Here is an 18495-nt window from a genome sequence, read left to right as displayed (position 1 = left end):
GTAGAAATCAGAACATTCCTAGTCAGGTTAGCTTTCTGTCTAATCAAGTTAGTCATTTGACTGAGATGCTTACTAAGCTTACTAGGAGTACCTTATCATCTAAGAAAGTTTGGGTCAAAAAGGGTGATTTAGCTAGACATTCAAGTCAAGATAAGTGTTTTGTTGCTCATGTTGCATTAAAAGCCCAAAATTACAATATGTGGTACCTAGACAGTGCATGTTCTAGGCATATGTGTGGTAATAAGGCTTTGTTTACTACTCTTGATGAATGTAACGGTGGTATGGTTACCTTTGGAGATGGAGGTTCTGCACCTATTCTTGGCAAAGGTACTGTACAAATGCATGGCTTACCTGAGATCTCTAATGTGCTTGTTAAGCATTAGTCAAATTTGTGATGCTGATTTTGAAGTGAGCTTTGTGCAAAAGAAATGTACTGTGTATGATTCATCTGGTGGGGTAGTTCTTGAAGGGGTTAGAACAGCTGATAATTGTTATGGAGTCTTGCCTAATTCTAACTATGTGTGTAGGAGTGCTAAAATTGATGTGAGTGAACTCTGGCACAAAAGGTTAGATCACTTGAACTATAAGAGTCTAGTACAACTAGCTAAGAAAGAGTTAGTAGATGGTTTGCCTAAGATAGGTCCTAGTGAACATGTTGTGTGTAGACCATGTCAACTAGGTAAACAACTCAAGGGAAACCATAAGAAGACTTCTAAAATTCTGACCAAAAGACCCTTAGAATTGATACGCATGGATTTAATGGGACCATCTAGGACTGAGAGTTTAGGTGGTAAGCGATACATTCTAGTTGTGGTAGATGACTTCTCGAGGTTCACATGGATAGAATTGCTTCGGGAAAAATCTGATGCATGTGATCTCATAAAGTCTTTGTGCAAACGGTTTAGCAATGAACTAAATCTCAAAGTGTCTAGAATGCGTAGTGACCATGGAAAGGAGTTCGAGAACTTTAATCTCAAAAGTTTCTGCATGGATGAAGGCATATTGCATGAGTTCTCTTCCCCTATCACTCCTCAACAAAATGGAGTGGTTGAAAGGAAGAATCGGGTTCTTCAGGACATGGCTAGAGCCATGCTTCATGGCAAGGGACTAGCCTTACATTTTTGGGGAGAAGCTGTTAACACCGCATGCCACATAATTAATAGAGTTTACCTTAGACCCAAGACCGATCAGACTCCATATGAAATACTTAAGGGTAAAAAGCCTACTGTTAAGTACTTTCGAGTATTTGGGAGTAAGTGCTACATTTTACGTGATCGAGAGAACTTGAGTAAGTTTGAATCGAAGAGTGATGAAGGAATCTTCCTAGGATACTCTAGAAATAGCCGAGCATTCAGGGTGTACAACTTACGTACTCGTGTGGTGATGGAGTCAGTAAATGTTGTGATAGATGATGCTGTAAGTGAGGGGGAGAGTGTTGAAAATTGTGATGAAGATGGAGATCTTATAAGTTCTAATGATCCTACTGAGATACCTATGTCTGAATCATCACTTAAAAAACTTGAAACACCTGAAAAGAAAACATTTCCACAAGATCGAGATAAAGATCCTAAGGAACCATCGACTAGGGTTAAGTCTAATCATCCTAAAGACAATATCATTGGGAATCTAGATGAAGGCATGAGGCTTCGTAGGAGAGTACTGAACAATCTAGCATACACTAGCTATATATCTCAGGTATAACCTAAAAAGGTTGAAGAGGCTCTTGGTGATGAGTGTTGGGTGGATGCGATGCATGAGGAGCTCAATCAATTTGCTAGGAACAATGTGTGGATCTTAGTTCCCAGACCTGAGAATTGTAATGTTATTGGTATTAAGTGGATCTTTAAGAATAAGACAGGTGACCAGGGTACTATAACTAGGAATAAGGCTCGATTAGTTGCTCAGGGTTATACTCAAGTTGAAGGAATTGACTTTGATGAGACTTTTGCCCCTGTTGCACGACTTGAGTCTATTCGGATTCTGCTTGCTGTTGCTTGTACCTTAGGGTTCAAGTTGCATCAAATGGACGTAAAGAGTGCCTTCTTGAATGGACTTCTTCAAGAAGAAGTCTATGTGGAACAACCAAAAGGATTTGTTGATCCTAAGTTTCCCCACTATGTCTACAAACTACACAAAGCCCTCTATGGTCTGAAGCAAGCTCCTAGAGCTTGGTATGAGAGACTTACATCATACCTTGAAGAACATGGATTCTCTCGAGGTGGTGCAGATAGGACCTTATTTATTAGACATGTTGATGAAACTATCACCATTGCTCAGATTTATGTCGATGACATAATTTTTGGCTCTCTTCTTGAGTCTCTAGCTTATGAGTTTGCTGAATGTTTGAAGCAAGAATTTGAAATGAGTATGGTTGGGGAGTTGAGTTATTTCCTTGGACTTCAGGTAAGACAGACAGAGGATGGACTGTTCATTTCACAGTCCAAGTATGCTAAGGATCTAGTTAAGCGCTTTGGGCTAGATAGTAAGAAGCATACTAGGACACCTATGAGTACTAGCTTAAAGTTAGGTCATGATCCTTCAGGTAAGAGTGTAGATCCTTTCCTATATCGAAGCATGATAGGTAGTCTTCTTTATCTCACAGCTACTAGACCTGACATTGCTTTTAGCATTGGTGTGTGTGCTCGATTTCAGGCAGATCCAAAAGAATCACACTTAAGCTCTGTTAGACGCATCATTAGATATGTGAGTGGTACAGTTGATTTAGGGATCTTCTATTCTCGAAATTCCAATCTTGACTTGGCTGGTTACTCCGATGCCGATTGGGCCGGGAACGCAAATGATAGAAAAAGTACGACAGGGGGTTGTTTTTACATGGGTAGCAATCTCGTAGCCTGGTTAAGCAAGAACAGAATTCTATATCGCTATCCACGGCAGAGGCTGAATACATAGCTGCAGGGAGTTGCTGCACTCAGGTTCTCTGGATGAAACAGACGCTGAGTGATTATGGGATTAGTCAAGGGACCATGACTATTTTCTGTGATAATACAAGTGCAATAAACATTTCTAAAAATCCCATTCAGCACTCTCGAACAAAACATATAGACATACGACATCATTTTATTCGTGAGCTTGTTGAATCACATGTAATCTCCCTCGACCATGTCTCTACTGATAATCAATTGGCTGATCTACTTACGAAACCACTAGATGGATTGAGGTTTGAGTCGCTTCGGACGACTGTTGGTGTTTGCTCACCTATTTGATCATGGATTCATGCATGTTCATGCATTCATCACATATGTACCTCATCACTTCATATCTTGCGTGTGATCTGTGTGTGTGTGATGCATTTCTTTTGTTTTGTTTAGTCTTCTGTTATGTGTTATATGTGTGTTTTAATAAAAAAAAATCAGATAAAATAAAATAAAATAAATGTTTTTTTGGACTTTTATGTAACGATTCTGGCATTTGCATTAAAGATCAAATTCTATTTTTCCAATATGTGTATGAATCTGAGGATCCATCTTTGTTCATTTTTCACTGTGGAGTTCTGGGTATATGGCTCGTCATTCATTTTCACACAGCACACACTGTAGTCCTGTAAGTGAGTCTTGACCGCATGGGTGAGACTTGGGATGGTGTTCTTCTATGATTGGGATTGTATGTACATTTGACTTGATCTGGGACGAGTGTAACCTAATCAATATTGCCTTTCCCTAGTTTTACTTTTGTTCTTTGTTGAACTTATGGCTATCTTCGAGGCCTATTTGACTCTAACAATTAAGCCTGAGGGGTTTCTAACCTGGTGCCCTATGGTCGTCTGACTTGGGAGTCACCTGCCCAAAGTTCGTTACAGGGGTCATTTATGTTGCCTAATGGGGATGGCATTGCACTTAAGTTCTTTTGTTAATTAAAAAAAAAAGATAAAAATAAAAATTTGGAATCATACAGTTAGGGGGAGTAAAATTGTGACAATCATAATATTTGATATAGGTCCTCGTGGAATTGGATTTGACTGTCACTTGGTTGACATTCACCTTTATCTGGTTGTTTTCACGTGTCCTTTCTCACTAATTTAAGGTTTTGAGTCTAGCTTGCATGGACTACGTGGCACTTTTCACGGTGATGTTCTGTATACACTTTACTACACAGGATTCTGAACTATGTGTGGATTAACGATTTGTCTACGTGCTGGTGGTCGGGTTTGTGATTTTATGCTTATTGTTGGTTTTGATTGCATATGTGGTTCCATGCTATTTTTTTTGGATTATTTTCCACTATTACGTAGTTCAATTATTTTTGAAATTTCACGATTTGGGGCTAATTTCGTCATTTCTTGAAGATTATGTTATTTTTCTCAAAATTCAAATTTTTAGTGCTATTTTTGACATTTGGTGTTTTGCTCGAGTCTCGCCTGGTCTTCGCTCGAGTGATAAAAACAGTTTGCTTGTCGCTCGAGTCTCGCTAGATCCTCGCTCGAGCGACAGGTCACTTTTTAAAATACCCGGTTTCATTTTTTTCGCGCAATTTCTTGATTTTTCTCTCTTCTTTCTTCCTTCTTGTGTTTTTTTCTCAATTTTCATCAATTGATAACTTAACTTTGAGGCCCCTAACAACATTTTTCTTCCGGATTCCTTTGCTAAACATCACATTGCGGTAATCTTTTTTCTTTTTCGTTTTGTTTTGCTCTTTTTCGTGTGTTTTGCTTACTTCGGTATTCTTGCTTGATTGTTACTTAATTTATAGAAGCTTCGACATTCTTTTTTTATTGGGAGTTATCTCACGCGTTGTGCATCACGATTTCCATTGCATTGTTCGTTTTCTTCATTCTTCACACTATGTGGTTTACATGTTTTTCCTCCATTTTCAATTCGTTCGTTCTTGCATTTCGTTAATCCGTTTGACGTGTGGTTTGTTTCATTTTAAAGTACGTCGTTTCTAGTTTGAGGGACTATGATTAGATGGGTGATTGGATCTCGTATGTGCTTGGAATTGTGTGACAAAGTGATGCACGCCACATGCTCGATGAAATTCCTTACCTATTTTACTCTTTGTTTCCTCCTTTTTTTTGTGCATCTCATTTCTTTCTTTCCTTTTCGTCGTTGGTTCTTTGTCATCACGTGCCATGATAGGTGTGTTCACACATATTTTTGGTCTATATCTTCATCTTACTTCGTTTGTGCTTAGGGTCATTCACGTTTGTCGATGCATCTCTATTGTGCCTCATTTGTGTGTGTGGTGTTTCATTCCACATTGCATCGAATCACGTGCATTCTTCATATTACTTATTAGTTTTATCTCTACGAATGCCAGATGGCCCATAAGCGTTCTCAATCCTCTGCACAGCCAGCTAGTGGTTCGACGTCGTATAGTCGTTCTAGATTCATTTCTGCTACAGCTCAGGAAGTCTTCACTTCTCAGTTCTCCTTATGCCCTGTTCTCGTGGAGCCTGAGGTAATCTTATCTGACCTTCCTGTTGATATAGCCGCCATTTTTGTTTCCCGGGGTTGGGAGCCCCTTCTTATTGGTCTTTCACCTCCTCCCCCACTCCTCGTTCAGGAATTCTACGCGAATATTCATGATATAGATAGCTCGTCCTTTAGGGTTACTCTTAGAGGTCATTCGTTTAGAGTTACTCCATCGGCCATAGCTCATGCCTTAGGTATACCTCAGATTACCCATCCGACGTACCACTATATTTTACCTGCTTCTATTCTAGCCGATGCTCTTGTTCGGTCTACGCTTTTGAACACCCCGTCTATCGTTGGCCCTACGGCGATGGCCATGGGGTCATTGCCTACTGATCGTCAGGTCTTGTTGCGCATAGTGTGCACAAACCTGTGGCCTGTTGCCCATACCTCTTCTCTACCTATGGTGCGTGCCCGTTTTCTGTATGCCCTTCTTCATGGGGACTCGATCGACTTTCCTAGTTTTGTGTGCCAGAATATTCTGGCTTCCTTTCGTACTCCTGGGGGTCGGATCGGGTTGCCTTATTCTTGTTTGATTCATCGGGTTGCGTTGTCTTTGGGTGCCTCTTTTTTCGGAGGGTTCGACTTGTCGCATAGGACGTCCGATTGGACTGCAGACCATTCATCAGAGTCGATCCCATGTACTATCATCTTCCTCTACCGCTCCGGCTACGGCCCCTGATGTTTTTGATCCTTCGGAGCCCTTTGATCCTATTACTGAGATTCTTACAGGGGGCTCCCGTGTGTTTCTCCCTCCTCGTCCAGTTTTTCCTTCTGCTATTCCTCTTAGCTCTGCGTTTGCTTCGACATCTACTTCTGCTCCGGGGGTGGCTTCTCTGCCCGTTGACCCCATGGTGACGCTTATGGGACAGATGTCCACCTTGGTCGAGCAGCAGGCTCGTATAATGGCAGAGATCACTCAGTTGCGTGCTGCGTCGGAGCGTCAGACAGCTGAGCTTTCCTCTTTTCGCCGTGCTCTTGCTGTGTGTCAGCGCCACTTGCATTGGATTCGAGACAGTATGGAGGAGGACACTAGTGCTGGGAGTGGGGCTGAGTCTTCAGATGCTGGGGGTGCTGCCTCGTAGTTAGTCTGTTGATTGTTTTTGTTCCTTTGTCCTTTGTGACAAAAAGGGGGAGTAGATGTTTGGATAGATGTTTGGATAGATAGACATCAATTTGGATAAATAGATATCAATTTTTTGGTAATTGTGATATAACGATGGTCTGTGTATAATTCATGAATAGACTGAGTTTTTGATGTTTTGGCAATATTAGTATATGTTTTTGGTGTTTTTGACTTACATTATTATTGCTTCTTAATCTGGTTAATGATATATGATCTATCTCTTGTTTTCATTTACTGTTTCTATTTCACATGCTTTTACACTTGGTATTTGAGTTTTTATTTTCAAGAAACAGGTTCAACAAGAGATTGCTAACTTGGTAGAATAGATAGATTATTTGGAGTCATGTTTATTTCGTCCTTGACTGTCATGTGTATTTTTGTCACAGAATGCCAAAGGGGGAGTTTGTTAGGAAAATGTGTAATTGGCAATCTGTGACCAAAGGACCTATTTGTCATGTTTGTAACGTCAGGGACTAAATTGTAAAGGTCTAATAGTTCAGGGACTAGAGTTGCAATTTAATAAATTTTATTGCATGGGTCTAGGGTAAAGGTGGATGCTTTGAAGTTGCAAACGGCGCGTTGATGTCGCTAGAGTTTTGCCCTGACCTCGCTCAAGCCTAAATTGCAGAACCAACCTCGCTAGAGTTTCGCTGGGCAGTCGCTCGAGCGAAGCTGCGTCGCTCGAGTTACGCCAGCACCTCGCCCGAGCGACCGTGTTATGTGGCCATTGCTAATTTTAATTTCTCGCGAATTTTTAACACTCCATATTTCCAAATTCGACCTAGTATATAAACAAAACGTCCGGTTTTTCATTGAGAACCTTTGGCAAACACAAAACATCAATTCCTCTCAAATTCCAAAGGATCAAGAACAAACAAATTCATTCTTTTCATCTTTCATCTTTTCATCTTTTGTTTCTTTGAGTAAAAATATCAATCTTTACAAAAATCAAAACACCATTTCATTACTCCTTACCAACTTCCAGAAGATCATCAGTTTGAAGATCTGGGAAGGAAATTGCTTGAAGAGCAGGAGTGCTTGGTGATTCACGAGAGGTTGAAGATATTCAATACTGGGATTTTGGCGCAGATCTGCAGAATCCAGGAGAGCTTTGGTTGATACAGTAAGGAGGTCAGAGAATTGGTAGTTTCAATTGTGTCTGGCGTATTGTAAGTCAATATCTTCGATAGCGAATCTCTACTGGCTTGTACCCGGAGTTTTTACCCAGTTGGGTTTTCTCCGTCAACATTTTGTGATGTTTTTATTGTTTTTCCTGTCTTTCGTTATTTACTTTTCAACCGGAAATTCAACTTAGGTAGATAAAAGTATGTGAATGAATCTAGGCAATGCTTAATTTATGTGACTTGTTACATGAATTAATTAATTGATTTAAATTCCGCATAAACACCTATTCACCCCCTCTAGGTGTTGGTTGGGTCGAATTATATCTTTTTCAGTACGTAAGGTCGAACTAATCGGTAATCTAGAATGTAAACTTGGTAACACTAAAATTTGAATTGGTGATCACAGCATCCCGTGAACTTTCAAGCTTTGTCACAGCGTTCTAAGTGAGACTTTTCAAGTGGTATCATATTCTAAACACGTGTCCTGACTTTACGTTGCTAGACGAGTACCCCGTTGAGTGTGCCGTCCTACTTTGATGGTAGTAATTATGCCAATTTGAAAGTTAGGATGAGGGCATTCTTGAAATCTATGGATGAAAGGATTTGGTTGAATGTAGTTGACGATTGGTCTGCCCCTAGTACAACGGTTGACAATGACGTTACTCCCAGCCCTATAGAAAATTGGTCTAAGGCTGAACTAGATAAATGCAACTGGAATAGCAAAGCCCTTCATGCCCTCTTTATGGCTATTTCTCCGAGGAATTTAGGAGAGTGTCCATGTGTGATGTAGTAAAAGAAGTTTGAGATATTTTAGAAACCACACATGAGGGAACATAGGGGGTCAAGAACTAAAAACTGCAGTGGCTACTAGGTTTGAAGAGATCAAGATGAGAGAGGATGAAACCTTTGATATATTTTATGCTAGCATAAATGACATTGTGAATTCATCTTTCAACCTAAGTGAGAAAATCCCCAAGCCTAAGATAGTGAGAAAAATCCTTAGATCCTTACCCGAGTGTTTTAGGCATAAAGATACAGCAATTGAGGGAAGTAAGTGTAAGTATTATGCCCTAGGTCCAATTGATTTTGGACATAAATACTTTCATATATAATTAATGCAATTAAATGGCAGATCTATTATTTAATTAATAGACAATTAAATAAATAATAGAGTCCGTAGATTCAAATATTTGTAATTTATTAATCACAAGGAGTTGTGATTGTGAGATACAAATTACATCTGATTGAATCTTAAATCATCCGTGGTCGTAAGTAATAACGAGATACGGATATCGTTATTACGGATAGACCATCACGTGTGGCATTTCTTACTTGTGAAGTAAGTAGCTGATCTCACAAGTTAAAGTGTGGTGACACTTAAATGAACACGTGGATGTTTGTTATAGAACAAAACATTGGAGACCCGTCGAGAGATTCCACATGGATAACTATCTGAGTGTCGGTGGTTAATCTCTAACGTTCGGTAGTGAAATTGGTCCTTTGACTTGAGGTCGTCATGGTACCTTATATGAGGACAGTCATACTTTGGCGGTGTTGGATGTTGCTCTGAAAAGGGCCGCTAATACGACATCGTTCGGGTACGTCAAGAATCGTATGAAGGTTGTGATTGATCAATAAAGGATTCGTCACTCTTAGATAGTAGGAAATTATGATCTGCGTTTCATTCAATTAAGTCAATGATGAAATCCTTGGCCAAGGTGTACTCATAAGTCGAAAAGGAGTTTTCGATTTATATTGACTTAATAGTGGAGTGAAAGATATGATCGATGATCGAGATTGACACAATTCCATATCTCGTAATTGATCGGATCATATTGACGAAGGGATTATAGTTTCACGGTAAACGAACGAATTTGATTTTGTCATACCACGTGACATTTCCCGTCACATGTATTGCCCTGACACATTGCTAGATGTCAATCAGGGACGGCGAATGTGAATTGACGATAAATTAAAAGGGGGGTTTTAATTTATCAATTTTGATTAGATCAAAATAATATTTCACGTCGTTAGGCATCGTGGTCGGGAACCTAATGGGTCACACACAAAAGAGAATTGGAAGATTGCAAATTGCCAATTGATTAATTTAACAATCGTTGGATAAATTAATTAATTGGATTTGTTATTTATATTTTGAATTAATTAATTGGATTAATTAATTCACGGACCGGGTTTAATTAATTGGATTAATTAATTATTGGGCCGGACCGGGCCGAGCCTATTTGGGTTTATATAAATACATAACTAGGGTTTGAGGTCCATTAAGGTTTTCATTATTCTTGCTAGCACAAGAGAAAACCCTAGAGGCTGCAATCATATTCTCTGTGTGGATCACCGTTGGAGGCTGGACAATTGGACAGCTGTGGTGGCGAATCAAAGTTGTGGAACGAAAAGAGAAGCAATAGGATTGCAGATCTGGAAAAGGTACAATCTTATCACAATTTCTAACCAAACACAATGAGATCTATTGGATGGGAGTCGAAAATTATTAATTTTCCGCTGTGCATGTATAAGTAGATTCCCAACAGTAAGGACATAGACACTATCAAGCTAGAAGAGCTAGTTAGATCCATCCAGACCTATGAGCTGACTGTAAGGAACCCAGCTAAAGAAAAATCCTTGGCCTTGAAATCTGCCAAGAATAATCAGACCGAATCTTCTGATTCAAATTCACCCAATGATGAGGAGATGGCCTACCCAGCTAAAAAATTTCGTAAGATGCTTAGGAATAAGAAGAAGCTACAAGAGAAATCGAGAGCTAGTGTGAGTAAATCTAGGAGAAGATCTAAATCTATGAGGTGCCATAACTATCAAGGTGTAGGTCATGTTAAGAGAGAGTGCCCTAGTGCTAAGATAATTAAAGAGAAAGCTATGAATACTACTCTTACTGATAACGAGTCTAGCTTGGACAATCAGAGTGAGAAATCCACTCATGAGGAAAGTGAAAAATTTGTTGCCTTCGTTGCTAGGTTTAAGAGTGGATCCGAACAGGGAAATGAGAGAGATGAGGACTTAGATAGTGGTGAAGATTCTAGTGATGAGTCTGTGAGTAAGAAAGTATTGAAGGGGCCAACTCCTATGTCCTGTCTGTCCTTCATAGGCGAGTTGGCTATTCCTGAGAAAAAGTTTTAGAGGTTTGGCATCTACACAGGATGAGAAAATGTATCAGCAGAGCTTGAAAATTCTCAGTAAAAATAAAGCCTTAAGTAAAATTGTTTAGGAGCTACATTTGGAGAAAGCTAAGTTAGAATCATACGTTAAGGAGTCTTCCACAATCTTGAGTGAGCTTAAGTCGATAAATGAATCATCAAAGTCTCAGGTTAAAAATCTAAGTAGTGAGCTTGAGAGGTCCTCTAAGAGAATCGGTGAGTTGACTGCCATAAATGAGACTTTAGACATTCAGGTTGTGAACCTTGTGAGTGAATTAGAGCATTATAAGCCTCAACTTCTTCCTTTCAATAGTGGGTTGTCTAAGTTAGATAACATGCTAGGTATCGACAAGCCGATCGAAAATAGGAGAGGTCTAGGATATAAAGGAAAAGATCATGATGTCGCTAGCATGTCTAAGACCACATTTATCATTTCCAAAGACTAGCTTAAATGTGTGCCTAATCTTGAACCTAAGGAAAATGGATTTATAGGATAGAGGTCTACTAGATAGCATAGGACTCGTCGACCTAGAAATAGATGTTAGAGTTCACATAACACAGGTACTATGTTTATCCCCTCATGCTACCATTGTGGTAATTTAGGTCATATCCGCTCTAGATATCATCATTACTAAACAAAAGGAAAACATGAACTTGAAAAAGAATAAGAATCGTGTATCTATTGGTTAGATTGGATTCCTTACTGATCAAGTAAATTGTTTTACCAAATTGGTGACACAACTGTCTAGAAACTGTTCTCTCACCAAGTAGGTTTGGATAAAGAAGAGTGATCTGCCAAATGTGGTAGTAGATCATAGTGCTCTTAAAGGGAAACGACACTCATATACCTAGATGATTAGGTATTTTTTTATGCATGCCTATTTTTAACTATCATATTATATGTTCATGCATCAATTGTATATTTTTATTTCTATTTTGCTTTGTTTTTTGTTTCATGCACGTGCATTTACATTTGTTTGCTTTGGCACATGCATATTTTATGTTTGTTTTGTGTGCTTGACTTTATTTTTTCTCTTTTGTGACTGAACATTCATTCTTGGAAAATTGAAAAACATAAAAATAGTTTATTATGGAACACTTCTACATCATGACATATGTTTCTTGAATTTGCATGTTGTGATCATGTATGAGCTGAATTGCTAAGCTATAGAATAATTTTCATTACTTGTTTAGGTCACTTTGGATTACTTAGTAAAGGTGTCTTCATGTACCAATTGCACTGCACACACTAAAAATTTGTTAGTGGGACTCCACCGCGTATGTGAGATTTGGGATGGCTGTCACATGTTAATAAGGTGACTTCGAACATGAGTTGACCTAATTTTGTAGACCTAATGTTACACCCCATTCATTTATAGTCGAAGTCAAGAAATGATTTTGCCAAAGCCAAAGTCAAATAAGGACTTAAATTTGAATAAATGATTTTCACGGGACTTAAATTTCAATTACAAATACTTGAGGTCAAAAATGATATAATAATAAAATCTAGGGATTTAGTTTCTATTGTTGAAAATTTAAAGACTAAATGTTTATGTTATATAAAGATTGGTGACTTGACTTGCAATTGTTCAATATTTATCCTTTAAACCTTATAATGTAATGTATCTATCTGTTTTTCTCATTTGGTGGAGGGGGGGGGGGGAAGAAAGAGCAGAGAACAAAATCATCGAGAAAAGGAAGAAAGGAAGAAAGAAGAGAAAAGAAAAAGAAGGAAGAGGTAGGTTCCAATTTCTCAAACCTAGGTTCTCAATTTCTTAAATTTTTCCTTTGATTGAGAGAGGCGAGTATAAGAATATGAAATTATCTTTTAGGGTTTATGAAAATTTTACTTAAATTCAAAGTTTAGCAAGAAGTGTTATTGACATGTATTTGAGGTTTTAAATAATAATAGAGTAAACAATTGAAAGTTGGTGTTGAAGAAAGTAAAATTTTGAAAAGGGTTTATGAGATAACGACATATTCTTTGATTTATTATTATTATTATTTATTTATTATTTTTTTTTGTGGTTTTGTGGTGTTAACACACTTAATTTAAGGATTTGAGGTTTGATATATCAATTTTTTTAGAGCAATTTTAAGCTATTTTCGAGCAATTGTGGTACACAAGTGTTGTTTCTGAAATTTTACCCGAAAAGTGCTATTTCAGTCAATGGTTTTGGTGCTAATTTTCAATATACAGAAATAGGTGCCAGATTACAATACGCTAGAATTTAAGTGCTTTTTTTGTCGAAACTTTATTTTCTCAGATTTTACAAGTTCAATGAAACTAAATGATAAATATTGAAGTTAGGTGTTGGATTAGGTAATGTATAAGGTTTGTATAGTATATGTATACGGTAGTTATTTTAAGAAATTATAGTGATTTAATGGATTTGATCATGTTTGATGATTTCTTAGTAAATAATTGAGAGATGAAAAGTCAAAGAACAGAGAAGCAAGAATAAAGATAGAAGTTAGGGAAATTACGTGGTAGATTTGTATTAGTTTAATTGTTAGATTTTAATTCGACTTATTATACCGTTATTTCAAGTAGGGACGTGAAAGTTTGAAAATGCCAGTCAATTTAATTGAATTTCTATCCATACATACATGGTGAGTGGAAGAACTTATATAATTTTTGAAAAATTAATATATTACTTATACTATTACATTTTGTGCAATTATGTGAATTTCTTGTACAAATCATGATTATTATGAAAGGTTCTTTCATTATGATATATGTGAAATCATTAAGATTGTACATGGATTACTTATGAATTGGAATGTGACACATGATTTTGAGATCAACCAAAAAAGTACTCGTGATGTTTTTTTCTAGTTCACAGAGGGGCCAATCGTGTTCTATCCGTCACGAAGGGGTCTGGACTGGACATTGATATAAATTGTTCATATAGTTCACAGAGGGGCTTTGCTCATGTTCTAAAATTGATTACCAGAAGTCTTGAGATTGCTTTCGTTTACGGAGGGGGTAAAAGGCCCATGGCGAGAATTCTTAGCCCAAGGGGCGGATTACAGATTTTAGCCAAATGATACATTTTTTGTGGATTACATTGATGTGATGAGATTGTAGTATGATTATCACATGATGTTTATAACATGACTTTGAGATGATATTTTACAGTGTTATGAGGATGTCTAACTTCTTTACTATAATTATGTGGTGTTATCTTGTGAATTATTAAATGATATAAACTCGGTTTTCAATAAAATAGTATAAGTGAGAAAGTATAATTATTTTTAAAAATTTTCACTCACTGAGCTATCAACTCATATATTTTCATGATTTTTCCTACATGTAGTAATTGATTCTTTTTAATTGGAAGAGCCTAATGATCTCGAAATGAGAGCCATACGATATGTTGAATGTTATAACTCATATTGACGAAGCACAAAGTAAATAATTTGGGCCCATCTCATTATATTTTACATAGCATTTGATTTTGGCGCATTTTTTTTAATAAGTCATAGTCAGTCTTGGTGATAGATTTGATATCTAGTTAGCATCTATTATCGACGCACGTCATGTTTCAAATCCGCTCGGGTGACTTCAAGCGGGTTATGTCACCTAAGCCCGAAAAGATTCTCCCATTGTAAAAGCTCATTACCTTAATGTTCTTCTTCTGAGCCTATTTGACTCCAACAATGAAACATGTGATGTCTCTTAAAACCTGGTGCCTCTAGTCAACAGACTTGGGTTAACCGGCATAAAGCTCGTTATAGAGGTCATCTCAGTCGCCCAACGGAGAAAAACCTATGCTTAAGAGGAAAAATATAATGAGCTTGAAAAATATGATGAGCTAAAAAATTTTGAAATTTTGAAAAATATCAATGCTCAAAGTCAGGGGACCAAAAAAAAAAAAAATTAGTATAGGTCCTAATACACTTACATGGTTTACTTTCATTAGTAGGAGAATATACCTATTGACAATGATTAGCATGTTCTTTCTAACAAAATTAAGATTTGGAGCCCTACTTGCATTGAATTAGTGATACTTTACACACATGAGTTATATGTACTTTTTACTCCATTCTGATTTGAACTGAGTATGTGGAAATGTTTATAATCAACTGCATTTTTAAGTTATTATATGTTATTGATTTTTTTGATTTTGATAATATTCCTTTTAGCATTTGTGACAAAAAGGGGAAGAGAAATGTGTAATTGAGGTGGGGGGGGGGGGAATAAGAGCAAGAGCGATTTGCGTGCACTGTTTTCACTGTTTGATTGATTAATATTATTCATTGTGCATTGCTATGTATAGGGGTAATTAGGGAGAGACAGATACATTTCGATACTACATAAAAATGTTGAGAGTTTACGAATTTGCAGTAAAGGGGAGAATTTGCATTGCATCGCATCGCATCGCATTCCATATCATAATGCATAGCTGTTTGAGATTTGATGTTTTGTAATGTTAATGTTTCGATTGGTGTTTTGATTGACGTTAGTGTCACGTCTCAAACTAGCACGCTTATTTATGACTATAAACTTTGATTGTTACATTTCTTGTATCATATGTTGTTACACTGGGTATTTGAGTTTTTGATTTCAGGAAACATGTTTAACAAGGAATGCAAGAAACAGAGTTTGGGTAGATTAGATTTTTGCTTTTACTATCTTGTCTTTATTGTTAGTTTTGTCACAGAATGCCAAAGGGAGATATTGTTAGGTTTCTAATGTATTGGCAATTTTTTAGACAAATGGATTAATGTAAAAGAGTTGTAAAAGTCAAAAAATATTTTGGAGCTGATCTCATAGTCCTTAAAGGAGTTCAAGATGTCCTGGATGATCACATATGATCATTAGAATACAATTAGAAGTCTAAAGGACATTAAAGAGCCGCCCAAGTTATTTTCCAAATTCTTAGTCATAACTCGAAACACATTTTTCACGTAGAAAATATTGAAATTTGGACAAGGATACTTCTAGAATATTTGTAGCCCTTTGAGTGAAAGTTCTAATGCATTTTGAATCACCTCGATCAAACATTGGAAGAGGAAGTTATGATAAAAATACTGACGACTGCTCGCCTGTCGCGAGCTGCCCACTCGAGCGACATTTGTATTCGACTAAACCCTGAGTCGCGATTTGAAGAGTTTTACAAGGCCAATGACACCTATTTTCCCCATCTATAAATACCAGAGTCATGGACGAAAATTCTAAGGTCTTTACATTGTGCTTCATCTTTATAACACATTTATATCATCTCTAAGATCCAAGAACAAATTCATCGATGGAATCGTCTCCATTAATCTTGTGATCCAGCAACCAAGTTTTGGAAAACATCAAAGGTGCAATAATCCAAAACACCTAGCTTCCTTAGTTCATTGAGGAAGTGATTCTCTCATTGGGGGATTGAGAGATGTGGATTATAGTGAATTACAAGCACAAGAACCGATGGTTCTTGATGTTTCACTTAGAGAGACATTTAGCACGAGACCAAGAGGCCGTAGGAGAAAGTAGTTGGGCTGCAGGAGGGAGATCAGGAAGTTTAGCAGGAGACTAAAGGCATCTACGGTAGCAGGAGGCTACAAGAGGTAGATTAGGAGGTCTAGCAGGCTAGAGGTATCTGCGACAGTAAATCATGAGACTATGACAGTGAGTCTTAGTGGATACAAGAGTTGGAATTGCTGTATATTCCATAAACTGTCTATAGTGGAGGTAATTGACTTGATCCCGGAGTTTTTCCCACGTTAGGTTTCTCCATCATCAAATTTTGTGCTCTTTTCTTTCCGACAATTTATTACAAACTGTGGTATTCAAACATAGGGTTAATTGAATTATATGCTTAATTATCTAGAAACTAATTAAAAGTGACATTTTTGCTTTAATTAGTCAATTCTGCACGTAAGGCCGAATTAATTGATAATCTAGAATGTAAACTTGGAAACACTAAAATTTGAATTTGTAATCACAGCGTCCCATGAACTTCCAAGCGTTATCATAGTGTTCTAAGCGAGACATTTCAATCAGAATAGGCTTGTTGGAGTGTGATTTTCTTTTGTAGATTTTAGTTGCATTCGGAAAATATTGCTATTGTGGATTTTATATCCCACAAGTGTACGGATCGTAACAATAGTAAAGTGGACATTTTGAATCTAGATTATTTTTCCCACGAGAACCATACTTTAGTATTCAATTTCCTATCTCTAACTTCTATTTGATGAAAATAAACGAGAACAATGATTGTTTGTGATTTTTAATCTCACTACTTAAAATGGTCATGGATGCAACAAAGAATGATTGAGAATTCAAATAATAAATAGATATTAGGGCGGAACAATTTCACCTATTGATTATCTTTAAGTCTTAAATCAAGATTCATAAAATCTAAGGCAGTGTTCAGTCGAATTCTCCGATTGTATTCAATTTACCCCTCTTGAATTCTCATTGAACCTAATTTACTACTTCAGTTTCATATCTCTATACGAATCAAACTTAGTTAAACGAAATAATAGTTCTACGAATTCATTTATGACCACAGTAATTAATATAGGTATCTCTACACTTTATATTAATTTATCAAATTTTAATATGTAGTCTAAAAAAAGAATCCGCATCTCTACATAATTATTGTTCACAAAATCATTGAATAATTGGATAGAAAATTCAAAGCGATGATAACATAATTAAAAGCCACACATATAATCATAACGAACAAGATTCTCAAATAAAAGAAATAAATGATCTCAAATAGGTTACATTGTTCACCCTAAAATTGGATTTAGCTACTTATAGTAATAAAAGAAAATCAAGAAGTTATTATGGAAGATATTAAATGGTTTTGAATAAGAATATAGAATAAAAAACCAATTATGCACCAAGATCTTCTTCCTCTTCTAATTTATGCTTCAAAACTTGGATTGCTTGATGTTTTTCTCCCTTGAATTCGGCCTTTCACTCTCCAATTGCATATGTTTTCCTCCCAATAAGTAGATTCAATCCCTTGTCGTGTTGTTCCCTTGAATTTTTTCTCAATCTCTCTGAATGCTCCAATGTTTTTTAGGTGTTTCAATGCATAAAAGAGGCTCCCCATGTGTATGGGTGATCCAAACAAAACTCAATATATATACTTAACATAATTTTGGATAGATCATAAGACTGATGATTAAAAAAACACTCAGAAATGGGAGGCAAAATGATTACATTTTTCATTAGTAATTAGATACATCAGATTTGCATTCTACAAGTGTTCTCTCCCAAGTTTTTTTCCTCTCTCTCTCTACCTCATCCTCTCACGAATATATATATACTCCACTCCTTCCACCAAGCAATTAACGTAGCTAGATAATGTTTCTCCAATCCTTCATGCAAGCAACGTGGCTGGGTGGTAATATTCTCCACTTCTTTTGCATGCAAGCACGTGGCTGGGTGGTCATGCAATTGTCCTGAATCACGGCTCCCCTTGTTTTAAGGCGAACTCAGCACCTGCTGAGTATCAAAATTGGAGATGAGGAAATCGACGTTGTCCGACTTCCTTGGAAAACCATTTGGCCTTGCTTGGATACTGACCTTGTAGCCCGATCCAAAAGGATTCTATGTCACCACGCCTTGTAGTAGTCAACTTTTTTTCCACGATAGTATCCTTAGCCAAAGAGATCTCCCTTTCCATCACTATGTCATC

At 37.1% G+C, this 18495-nt stretch overlaps 1 protein-coding gene across 1 annotated transcript; it reads left to right on the top strand.

Annotated features, from left to right (window-relative positions):
- The first annotated feature begins 6648 nt into the window (after window positions 1-6648).
- Window positions 6649-16334, top strand: LOC111382383. The gene is made up of 10 exons (XM_023006333.1): window positions 6649-6657; window positions 8182-8458; window positions 8541-8665; window positions 10218-10745; window positions 10921-11250; window positions 11342-11410; window positions 11453-11534; window positions 15424-15535; window positions 16085-16162; window positions 16247-16334. Exons 1-10 carry the CDS (start codon window positions 6649-6651, stop codon window positions 16332-16334), a joined length of 1698 nt encoding a protein of 565 aa, XP_022862101.1.
- Window positions 16335-18495: the final 2161 nt, after the last annotated feature.

This window comes from Olea europaea, unplaced genomic scaffold, assembly GCF_002742605.1.
Source record: "Olea europaea var. sylvestris unplaced genomic scaffold, O_europaea_v1 scaffold2486, whole genome shotgun sequence".
In the NCBI taxonomy this organism is placed as follows: Eukaryota; Viridiplantae; Streptophyta; class Magnoliopsida; order Lamiales; family Oleaceae; genus Olea; species Olea europaea.
Note: the sequence above shows the minus strand (reverse complement) of the source record. Positions and strands in the feature narration are given on the sequence as shown.